General features: G+C 49.4%; 1 protein-coding gene across 7 annotated transcripts in view; it reads left to right on the forward strand.

Annotated features, from left to right (window-relative positions):
- The window catches only part of TTC31 (tetratricopeptide repeat domain 31), a 14428-nt gene extending 4400 nt beyond the window's left edge, over window positions 1–10028 (forward strand). Inside the window, exons 3-13 of one of the 7 annotated variants that reach the window (XM_017508733.2) lie at window positions 5486–5588; window positions 5701–5930; window positions 6107–6190; window positions 6587–6643; window positions 6754–6834; window positions 6934–7128; window positions 7398–7509; window positions 7596–7686; window positions 7761–7902; window positions 8111–8212; window positions 8385–10028. In XM_017508733.2, the coding sequence (XP_017364222.1) occupies window positions 5486–5588; window positions 5701–5930; window positions 6107–6190; window positions 6587–6643; window positions 6754–6834; window positions 6934–7128; window positions 7398–7509; window positions 7596–7686; window positions 7761–7902; window positions 8111–8212; window positions 8385–8681 (1494 nt within the window). In that variant the 3' untranslated portion in view covers window positions 8682–10028. The remainder of the gene's footprint in view (window positions 1–5485; window positions 5589–5700; window positions 5931–6106; window positions 6191–6586; window positions 6644–6753; window positions 6835–6933; window positions 7129–7397; window positions 7510–7595; window positions 7687–7760; window positions 7903–8110; window positions 8213–8384) is intronic. The other 6 variants (XM_017508734.2, XM_017508735.2, XM_037731442.1 and 3 more) reach the window with 6 other exon arrangements.
- Window positions 10029–10966: the final 938 nt, after the last annotated feature.

A 10966-nucleotide genomic window follows, 5' to 3' on the forward strand; every position in this document is an offset into this window, starting at 1 on the left:
GAGACAGGGTTTCACCATGTTGACCAGGATGGTCTCGATCTCTTGACCTCGTGATCCACCCGCCTCGGCCTCCCAAAGTGCTGGGATTACAGGCTTGAGCCACCGCGCCCGGCCTGCTTTTGACCTCTTTGTGAATATAAGTGCGTGCTGGCATCCGTTTCCAAAATAATCCAGTTTCATCAACATTGAAAATCTGTTCTGCTAGATATCCCTCATCTGTAATTAGTTCATCCAGACTATCAACAAACTTACATGCTCCTTCCTCATCCGCGCTTGCTGCTTCTCCAGTCACTCGAACACTATGCATTTGGAATCTTTTCTTGAATCTCTGGAACCAGCCAGTGCTTGCTACAAATTCTTGACTGTAATCTTCTCCAGCATGCTCCTTCAGAGTCTGAAATAGACTTCTCGCCTTCATCTGCACAGTAAAAAGACTTAATGGTGTCCGTTTTTTAATTTGATCTTCCATCCAAATACATAGCAATTTCTCCATTTCGTGGATGGGCCTGCTTCGTTGCTTTGTTATAACTATTGATCGCATGGGTGCAGAACCTTTCACAGCTTCACGAATTCTTTATCTTTCAAAATCGTCGACACGGTCGAATGTGATAACTTCGTATCACGTACGATCACATTCACTTTCTTTCCTCTTTTGTACTGCTTAATTACTTTCATTTTCATGTTGAGATGGATGGCTTTTCTTTCCTTCTTGGCAGGCTGAGTCATAGACAAACACAATTTCCTCTTGGTAGGCATCTTGGGAGGGGTTTGATGAAAAATATCCAAGACACAAAACACAAATTGCTGTACCGAGTCTGGGATAACAGTTGAAATGGTGCACGTGGAGATGGTAGTACTGCCGGAAGCTGGTCCGCACTGTCGTATGCCTAGCTGGGCAACGTTTGCGCTGTCAGATGCGGAGCAGTCGTGGCTAGCGATTGTGGTCGTAAAGTCGAATTGTCGTAAGTTGCATAGGTCGTAAGTCGATCAATACCTGTATGTCAAATATGAGAAGTATAAAAAAGCAAGAAGGAGGATAGGGAGTGCTAAGTGAGGTTGGGAAGTTTCTCCTTCTAAAAGGAGTGGTCAGGCCAGGTGCAGTGGCTCATGCCTATAATCCCAGCACTTTGGGAGGCTGAAGCAGGTAGATCATTTGAGGTTGGGAGTTCGAGACCAGCCTGACCAACATGGAGAAACCCTGTCTCTACTAAAAAATACAAAATTAGCCGGGCATGGTGGTGCATGCCTTAATTCCAGCTACTCGGCAGGCTGAGGCAGGAGAATTGCTTAAACCCAGGAGGCGGAGGTTGCGATGAGCTGAGATTGCACCATTGCACTCTAGCCTGGGCAACAAGAGCGAAACTCTGTCTCAAAAAAACAAAAAAAAAAGCAGTGGTCAGAGAAGGCGTCTCTGAGAAAGTGTCATTTTCATAGAGATCTAAAAAGGACGAAGTGAGCCATTCACTGGGGAAAGAGCATTCTAGGTAAAGGAAAGTGCAAAGCCCTAAGATGGGAGCACAGTTGGTGTGTTATGGGAACTTTCAAGGACACTACTGTGGCTGGAGGAGGGTGACAAGATAGGAGAAGATTCACAGTGATATTGGGGGATCTGATCATGTGTGGTGGCTATGGAGTGAATTAAGAGAGTAGCACCAGGCTCATGCCTGTAATCCCAGCACCTTGGGAGGCCAAGGCCAGCAGATCACCTGAGTTTGGGAGTTCGAGACCAGCCTGACCAACATGGAGAAACCCTGTCTCCACTAAAAATACAAAAATTAGCTGGGGTGGTGGCAGGCACCTATAATTCCAGCTACTCGAGAGGCTGAGGCAGGAGACTCGCTTGAACCCATGAGGTAGAGGTTGCGGTGAGCCGAGATTGCGCCATTGCACTCTAGACTGGGCAACAAAAGCAAAACTCCATCTCAAAAAAAAAAAAAAAAAAAAAAAAGAGTAGCACAGATTTGGGGACAGGTATTTATTTATTTATTTATTGATGGAGTCTTGTTCTGTCGCCCAGGCTGGAGTGTAGTGGGGCAGTCTCAGCACACCACAACCTCCGCCTCCCAGGTTCAAGTGATTCTCCTGCCTCAGCCTTCCAAGTAGCTGGGATTACAGGTGCATGCCACCGTGTCCTGCTAATTTTTGTGTTTTTAGCAGAGATGGGGTTTCACCATGTTGGTCAGGCTGGTCTTGAACTCATGACCTCAAGTGATCCGCCCGACTCGGCCTCCCAAAGTGCTGAGATTACAGGCGTAAGCCACCACACCTGGCTTTTTTTTTTTTTTTTTTTTTGATAGCTGCACTGGTTGGAGGAGAGAGGAAATACAGTATATATCTGAGTGGCACATCCTGGGGAGGTTGCCCCATGTGGGGCAGAGAGCATGCTTTATTTATTATTATTACTATTTTTTATTTTATTTTTTTTACCCCACTGCCTTGCTCCTATTTATTATTATTTTGAGGCGGAGTCCCACTCAGTTGCCCAGGCTGGAGTGCAATGGTGCTCTCTCAGCTCACTGCAACCTCCACCTCCCTGGTTCAAGCGATTCTCCGGCCTCAGCCTCCCAAGTAGCTAGGATTGCAGGTGCGCAGCACCACGCCTGGCTTATTTTTGTATTTTTAGTGGAGATGGGGTTTCACCATGTTGGTGAGGCTGGTCATGAACTCCTGACCTCGTAATCGCCCTGCCTTAGCCTCCCAAAGTGCTGAGATTACCCGCGTGAGCCACTGCACCCAGCTATTTATTTATTATTAATTAATTACTTTATTTTTATGAGACAGAGTCTTGCTCTGTCACCCAGGGTGGTGTGCAGTGGTGTGATCTCGGCTACTGCAACATCTGCCTCCCAGGTTCATGGAACTCCTGTGCCTCAGCTTCCTGAGTAGCTGGGACTATAGGCGTGTGCCACCATGCCCAGCTAATTTTTATATTTTTATTAGAGATGGGGTTTTGCCGTGTTGGCTGGCCTGGTCTAAAACTCCTGGCCTCAAGTGATATACCCACCTCAGCTTCCCAAAGTGCTGGGATTACAGGCATGAGCCACTATGCCCAGCCATATTTATTTATCGAGACACGATCTCGCTCTGTTACCCAAGCTTCAGTGCAGTGACATGATCATAGTTCACTGCAGCCTTGAAATCCTGGGCTCAAGTAAGCCTTTGACTTCAGCCTTCCAAGTACTGGGACTATAAGCTTGTGTCACCATACCTGGCTCATTATTTATGCTTAAGTTGCAGTTAGGAAGGTGAAACAAACCCGCCAGGAAATTGAATTTAAGTATAAGACTGCTGAAGTTACCTAGCAGTATAAGTGGTGATGCCATTAAGTCAGGACAATCTTTTGAGGGAAGCCTTGGATCTAAAGTTGTTTAGAAAATTGGGCCAGGCGCAGTGGCTCATGCCTGTAATCTCAGCACTTTGGGAGGCTGAGGCGGGAGGATCACCTGAGGTCAGGAGTTTGAGACCAGCCTGACCAACATGGAGAAACCCTGTCTCTACTAAAAATATAAAAATTTGCCAGGCCTGGTAGTGCATGCCTATAATCCCAGCTACTTGGGAGGCTGAGGCAGGAGAATCACTTGAACCTGGGAGGCGGAGGCTACAGTGAAGCCAAGATCTCGCCGTTGCACTCCAGCGTGGGCAACAAGAGTGAAACTCCATCCCAAGAAAAGAAAAGAAAATTGAGTATACCTCAATCATCTAAAGTCCTGCCTACAGATTTTTTTTTTAGCATGCTGGAGTTTCTAAGTTTGTGGCCTCTAACTCAGCAAGTCCAATCATTGGCTTCTAAGCTTCTCTGCTCTGTTTAGATCTGATTAGGCAAATAGGAATGTCATCATTCCTATCTTTGAAGCTTATACTCCCTGAGGAAACGACTTTCATCAGAACCAGAATGTGTGAGCCATGTCTTGAAAGTCTTGCTTTATTTTGTAAATGAGGAAGAGGTCCAAAGAAGTTAAATGACTTGTTCAGAATCAAACAGCCAGGCAGTGACAGAGTCAAAACTTGGACAAGCTGGGCATGGTGGTGTGCACCCGAAGTCCCATCTACTCAGGAGGCTCAGGCAGGAGGATCACTTGAGCCTAGGTGTTTGAATCTAGCCTGGGCAACACAGCAAGACCCTGTCTCAAAAATAAACAAAAAGGCCGGGCGCGGTGGCTCACACCTATAATCCCAGCACTTTGGGAGGCCGAGGCGGACAGATCACTTGAGGTCAGGAGTTCAAGACCAGCTTGACCAACATGGTGAAACCCCATCTCTACTACAATACAAAAATTAGATGGGCTTGGTGGCGTGTGCCTGTAATCCCAGCTACTTTGGAGGATGAGGCAGGAGAATTGCTTGAACCCGGGTGGTAGAGGTTGTAGTGAGCCAAGTGTGCCACTGCACTCCAGCCTGGGCAACAGAGCAAGACTCTCTCTCAAAAAAAAAAAAAAAAAAAAAAAAAAAAAAAAAAAAAAAAAAAAAAAAAAAAAAAAAAAAAAAAAAAAAAAAAAAAAAAAAAAAAACCAAAACAAAAACCTCACATGCAGGTGGCTCTACTTCAGCACAGTGCTCTTTGTAGTTCCATGCTGCCTGGCCAATGAGAAAAGCAATAGAAAGCAATGAATAACAAGGTTCTAAATTGTGTAACACAGACCATGTGGGTGTAGCTTAGTTGGAGGGGACAGAGATAACTAGAGATGAAAGAGTCTGGGAAGGCTTTGAAGGGAGGTAGAATTTGAACTGGACTTTGAAGGTAAGGCAAGATGTGTTGAGAAAGAAGCTCAGAGCCAGGCGGGATTGAAGAGCAGCTAAGGGAAGGCCCTAAGGCTAGAGGGTAGCCTGGTGATGGGACGGAGGACAGCAGTGAAGCAGGAGAGGATTAAGAGGATGGCTGGAAAGGTCAGCCAGGGAGCCTTTTGGAAGGCTCTGAATCCTAGGCTGAGGAGCTAGGTTCAACTCTGCCTATGGCCATGGCAGTGAGGGATTATTGGATGTCCCTGGGAAGGGAAGTAATTTCTGAGAGCTTGGTTTTGGGGAGAAACAGATGAAGTGCAAAGGAGTGGCCAGCCAGGAGCTGCTGTACTTGTTTAGGTGTGAGGTAGCCTCAGGGTGGGTTATGTGGGGCTGTCATATCATACTGCAGATATGACAGGGGGCCTAGCTGGAAGAGCAGGTTGGAGGGCCTCATTCCAGGGGCCTCAGTGTGGCTAACTGAATAGCAGGTCAAGGGGAGAAGATCCTGGATGGTTGAGAAGGCCAGGCTGAATACCACACTCAACCCTTGGGAAGGCAGGAAAGCAGTGAGGGGAGGCAATTCACTACAAAAGCCGAGGGACAGCAGATTTTGTGCTGCTGAGCAGGGAGAGGTCAGGGCCAGTCAGATTTTCTGGGCTGGATGGCTGGTTGGTGGCTGCCATAGTGGAGAGGTCAAGCCATCCAAGGCCTTGCTGTCTCCAGGAGCTGCCCCCAACACCAGCCTCCCCTCCCCTCCCCCTCCCAGGACATAGTGGATTTTCTTCGACGGCTTGTGGAGAGTGATCCCCAGGGCCTGCACCGGATCCATGTGGATGGGAGCAGCGGGCGGCTGCAGCTGTGGCACCATGGTGGGGAGTGCAGGGGCTGGGCCCAGGGATCGAGGCTGGTACCCTGGGAGGGCTGACCCTCATATGCACCCCTCTCTCATGTTCTTTCCTGTCTCTTTTTCCCTCCTGACAGATTACCTCCTGGGCCACTTGGATGATGAAGGGAAATCAACTGGACAGAGTGACAGGGGAAAGGGGGCTGAGGGACTGGGCACCTACTGTGGTCTCCGCAAGTCCTTCCTATACCCTCCCCAAGAGTCCGAGCCCTGCCCTCAAAGCCCCTCTGCCTCTGCCACCTTCCCCAGTGCCTCAGACAGCCTGCTTCAGGTGGCCATGCCCCAGAAGCTCCTGGTGACAGAAGAGGTAAGATTCTCAGGAGAGGGCTTTGCTGTCTTCCAGGGTTCTTTCAATCCCAATATTCCCATCCCTATATTCTCCCCTAATTGGTACCTTTCCTCTGTACTGCCTGCTCCCTTTCATGTTTTGCTCTCAATTACCCTGTTTCTCTCTTTTTCTGTCACCTGCCCTATGTCCTTTAGGAAGCCAACCGCCTGGCTGAGGAGCTGGTGGCTGAGGAGGAGCGCATGAAACAGAAAGCAGAGAAGAAGCGACTCAAGAAGAAGGTGGCTAGAGCATGGCTGGAGGGTGCAGGGGAGCCGAAGGGATTTGGGAGAGGGAAAGGAAGCTTTGTGGGAATAGGAAAGAGCTCAAGATGGCCTGCAATGGCATCCATTCTCTTGCCAGGAAGACACAAAGTGCTCATGGACTTGTGAAGGCCTCTCACAGGCCATCTGGTGCAATGGTTCTGGAATCCTACTGTGCTGCCTGGGTGGGAATCTGCCTCCTCCTTACATGAGGCCTCTGGCTGGTGCATCTCTTATCTACTTTTTCACCTGCAAAATGAGGATAATAATGATGCCTGTCTCATAGAGCTGCAAAGATGAAATGAGAAATCTTAGCCCAGCATATGACATACAGTAAGCATTCAAAATAGATCATTGTTACCATTACTATTGCAGCGTCAAAAGGAACGAAAGCGACAGGAGCGTTTGGAGCAGGACTGCGGGGAGCCCAAGGTGAGTATCCAGGGCAGGCACTAAAAGCACCAAGTGTCAGGAAGGTGAGGGCCAAGAAAGCAGGCAGCTCAAGGTGATCCCAACTCTGTACCTGTCCACTTTTCTTTCAGGTCAGCGCTACCTCAGATAGGGATGAGAGCCCCCCATCCAGCCCCGGAAACACAGTTCAGGGACAGTGTGATGAAGAAGAGGTGAGAGCCCCTTTTTTCCCTTCTGCTCAATCTCCTCCTCCTCCTCCAGGATGTACTTCATCCCCACCCCCCTTCCCTAACTTTCCATTTTGTCCACAGGACTCACTGGATCTATCTAGCACTTTTGTGTCTCTGGCTTTGCGAAAGGTTGGGGATTGGCCCCTCAATGCCCGCAGAGAGAAGGGACTGAACCAGGGGCCCCAAGGCAGTGGCCTGGCCCTTCAGGAGAAGATGTGTCAAGAGGAAGAGAGACCTCCAAGAGAGGAGAGGCCCCAGCAGAGTCCAGAGGCACAGGTAAGGTGGCTGAAGAACCTGTTTCAGCTGGAACCAAGGAAGGGGCCTAAGGAGCTGCTGGGGAGGCACAGGATCTAAGGGCTGACACAGGGTCCAATGGGAGTTCTCTGGCCCCAGGGTCAAGAGACCTAGGGTCAGGCCATCACTGTCACCATGACCCCAGGTAGTTTTCTCTCTAGGAAGATAGGGCTGATACCATCTTGTAGGGCTGTCATGAGGATTACACGAGTTGGGTAATGCTAATTGCAGTGTTATCTGTTTAAACAAAGGAGAAGGATTTGGGGAGACTGAGACCTCAAGGCCTGCTTGACTTTGCACCTTATCCCCAGGCATCTCCGGAACTGCTGGCAGCTGCCTTACAACAGAGCCAGGAACTGGCAAGTGAGATCATTTCTCTCTCCCTCCTCACCCTACTCTCCCTGGGGTAGCCCCATCTGAACCTTCTCACCGTGCTCTCTCCTTTCCAGAGTTGGGTACCAGCTTTGCTCAAAGTGGTTTCTACCATGAAGCTGTGGTTCTCTTTACCCAGGCCTTGAAGCTCAACCCCCGGGACCACCGGTAGGTGGGGGCTTGGCCAGGACAGGGCAGAGTGTTGAGGACTCAGACCTTTGGCCACCTTCTATCTTTATTAGGTTATTTGGAAATCGTTCCTTCTGCCATGAGCGGCTGGGTCAGCCAGTGTGGGCCCTGGCTGATGCCCAAGTGGCCCTTACCCTACGGCCTGGCTGGCCCCGGGGCCTCTTCCGCCTGGGCAAGGCCTTGATGGGATTACAGGTACTACATCTGGGGCTGGAAACAGGAGAGATGTGGGTGGGATGGAGTGGGGAGGGGGTCTCCGTTGACTTTCTAGATAAGTTCCTAGTACCAAAATGTCACAATGGTTGTGGTATTAGGTGCAGGGACCAGGTTTGGAAAGGGTACTTTTAAGTTCCTTGACTCCCTTACATCTAATCTTTTCTTTCTGATCCCTCTGGGACCAAAGCGCTTCGGAGAGGCAGCTGCTGTGTTTCAGGAGACTCTGAGAGGAGGGTCCCAGCCTGACGCAGCCCGAGAGCTCCGCTCTTGCCTTCTCCAACTCACACTGGTAAGGGGGCCAGGCCCACTGTCATGCTGAGGGGGCATCAGGGAGAATTAGCTGGGACTGCAATACCAAGCCTCAGGTGGCTAAGGAGGGGGTGGGAAGGATGGGTGGAATAAGAGGCATGAGCTGTCTTGCTTAAAAGAAGGATCTAGTGCCGTTCTCTCTCTCTTCTCAGCAGGGTCAACGAGGAAGAACCTGTCTACCATCTCTGTCACCTGGGGCCCTCCTGCCACTTCCCTATGCTGAGCTGGGAGCCTCAGGCCTACCTTCCCTCAGGTGCCCTCGAAGCACCGCTCCGAGGGCCCCTGGTCTGTGTCCACTCTTGCGTTATCCTCCATGTCACCAAAGCCACCCCAACCAGCCTGTCTCCCAGACTCAGAGTAGAAGGCCCCATCTTCTCCAACCCCAGGACCCTTCAAAGGGCTGGGACATCCTGGGACTTGGGCCCCAGCATCTACCTCAGGCCAGATGAGGGGGCACTGGTCCCTCATAGGACAAGGCCATGTATACATCCCATGGTGGGGGGACACGGTGTGGTGACAGTTCACTGCATATTTTGAGACCTTATTCTCTAGACCCATAGTTAAGGATACCCCTGGCAGTCATTCCTCTTACCATGGAGAAGCTTCTGATGAGAGAAAGGAGCCCCACATCCACTGAAACATCCTTTGGTTCTCAAGCAGAAGTCGTCTTCTGGAGGCAATAAGGAAAAATAAAACCCACCAATGCTCAAGAAGGAAACTGTAGGAAAGTTCAGGGTTTTAGGCTATAGGAGAGACAGTGAGAATGCATCTGGGCTTTGCTCTGCCTCTTGGTCCTGGGGGCCTCATTCACCGACTAGAGCTCTGTGTGCAGGAACGGGGTCACAGTGCTGAGAGGGCTTGAGTCCCACCTTTTAGCTTGGTGGATGCTTACCTGTTCCTAGCCCCAGCTTGTACCCTGTTTTTATAGCCACAGCCCCCAGTTTGCTCACAGCTTCTCATGCCATTTTCTGTCCAGATTGCTGTATATGACTGTCCTCTCTTTTGTCCAATGATCTGATGCTCACCTGTTCTTACTGCTAGAAGATTTACCAAGGGTTTGCATTTGAGAAGTCCTTTACCAGCTCCTGCTTAGAGCTGGCAGGGCCATGCATGTCCACACTCCCAACTGGTGGCCCTCCCACTGAATGGAGCCTCAGCAGGTGCCCAGGCTGTTGCAACCTTGGCCACTCTGTTTCTCCACCCCAGCATTGGGTATTGTAATTATCCTTTCCCTATGCTAATTTATTCACCTTTTCAAGGATATGCTGAATTCACCACTTCCTGTGTAAGAATCATGATCTCCTTTTAGTTTTACTTCTTAAGATCCTGGCAGCTTCCCCTAGCTGGTTCTTCCATAGTCCTGCTGAGACTGTCAGCTCACTTAAATGTGCGTCTGCAGGAGACCTTAGCCCTCCCCCAACTCCCTTGCCTTTCACAAAGGAACCATTCATCAGGATAAATGATTATTGCTGCCCTATGGGTGTTGCTTAATACTGTTCATACCTGGAGAGAAGAGGTATTGAAACATCTCTTTTACGTGGGACTTTCCCAAATTTTTTTAATTGTTTATGACTTAGGCCCCTTAAATACTATGTAGCAGGAGGAAGTCTGCTGTTACCATCTGGCTCACCTTGGATGGGTCTGTCAACATCTAAGCCTGAGTTCCTCATCTGTAAAAATGGGGGTAGTCCCTACCTCATAGGGATATTGTGAGGATAGAAAGCAAAATTGTGAGAACATACCTCCCAAGTGCCTGGTACATAGTGGGTGCTAAATAAACCAATTTTTATCTGCAACTGTCCTACATAGTCATGCTTCCCACAGTAGGAAGAGAGGAGTATGGGTGAATTGGTGCCGAAATTCACAAAATCCAGCGTTCAGGGACTATTATTCTCAAAGTGTGGTTTCTAGGCTAGCAGCATCAGCATCATCCAGGAACTTACTAGAAATGCAGTTTCTCAGGCTCCACCCTAGACCACCTACTTTCTATGTCAGAAACTATGGGAGCAGGGCCCAGCAATTTGTTTCAATAAGTCCACCAGGTGATCCTGATATACATTGAGGGCTTAGGGGAGCAGACCTCCATCTAGAGGCCATTTTGGCGGGACAAGTTTTAGTTTTTTGTTGTCCAAGCCTTGAGTATAAGAGGTAGCAGTGCTAGCTGGGCTCGAATTTGGGAAACCCCAACTGGGGGAGAGGTTATGACTCAGAGCCAGTTAATTTGACTGGACCCTACCTTCCTAACTAGAACGATTTGCCCTGAGAGTTCTTTGCCCACCCTGATTGAGAAGCAGGATGGGGTAGAGGTGGTTGTGTTTGTTCAAGGGGTGATTATATTACAGTTGTATTGCAGTGATTCCATCAGAGGTCTGACCATCTGCCTTTCCTTTTTTGGGGACATGCATGCTTTTGGGACTTCTCTAGGGCTCCTGGCCTCTCAAAGAATGGCCACCCACTACTCTGTGGTATTTTTGCCTTCCAGCTGAGCTGGCTCCTGTTCTAGCTTCTCAAGTCAATGTTCCCTCCCCAGAACCTTAGCCTGTCCTGGACGTGTAGCTTCTCCAAGAGTCACATGACTCCTGACACTTTGCCCCACTTTCACCACTCCTAACTAAAAGAGGTCTGACCCAGTAGCCTGAGTTCTGAGTCCCCAGGATGGGAAAGTAGGATGACCACCCATCCTGGTTTTCCTGGAACTAAGGGATGTCCTGGAGTGAGGGACTTTCGATGTTAA

Source organism: Cebus imitator, unplaced genomic scaffold (genome assembly GCF_001604975.1).
Source record: "Cebus imitator isolate Cc_AM_T3 unplaced genomic scaffold, Cebus_imitator-1.0 Scaffold399, whole genome shotgun sequence".
NCBI lineage: Eukaryota > Metazoa > Chordata > Mammalia > Primates > Cebidae > Cebus > Cebus imitator.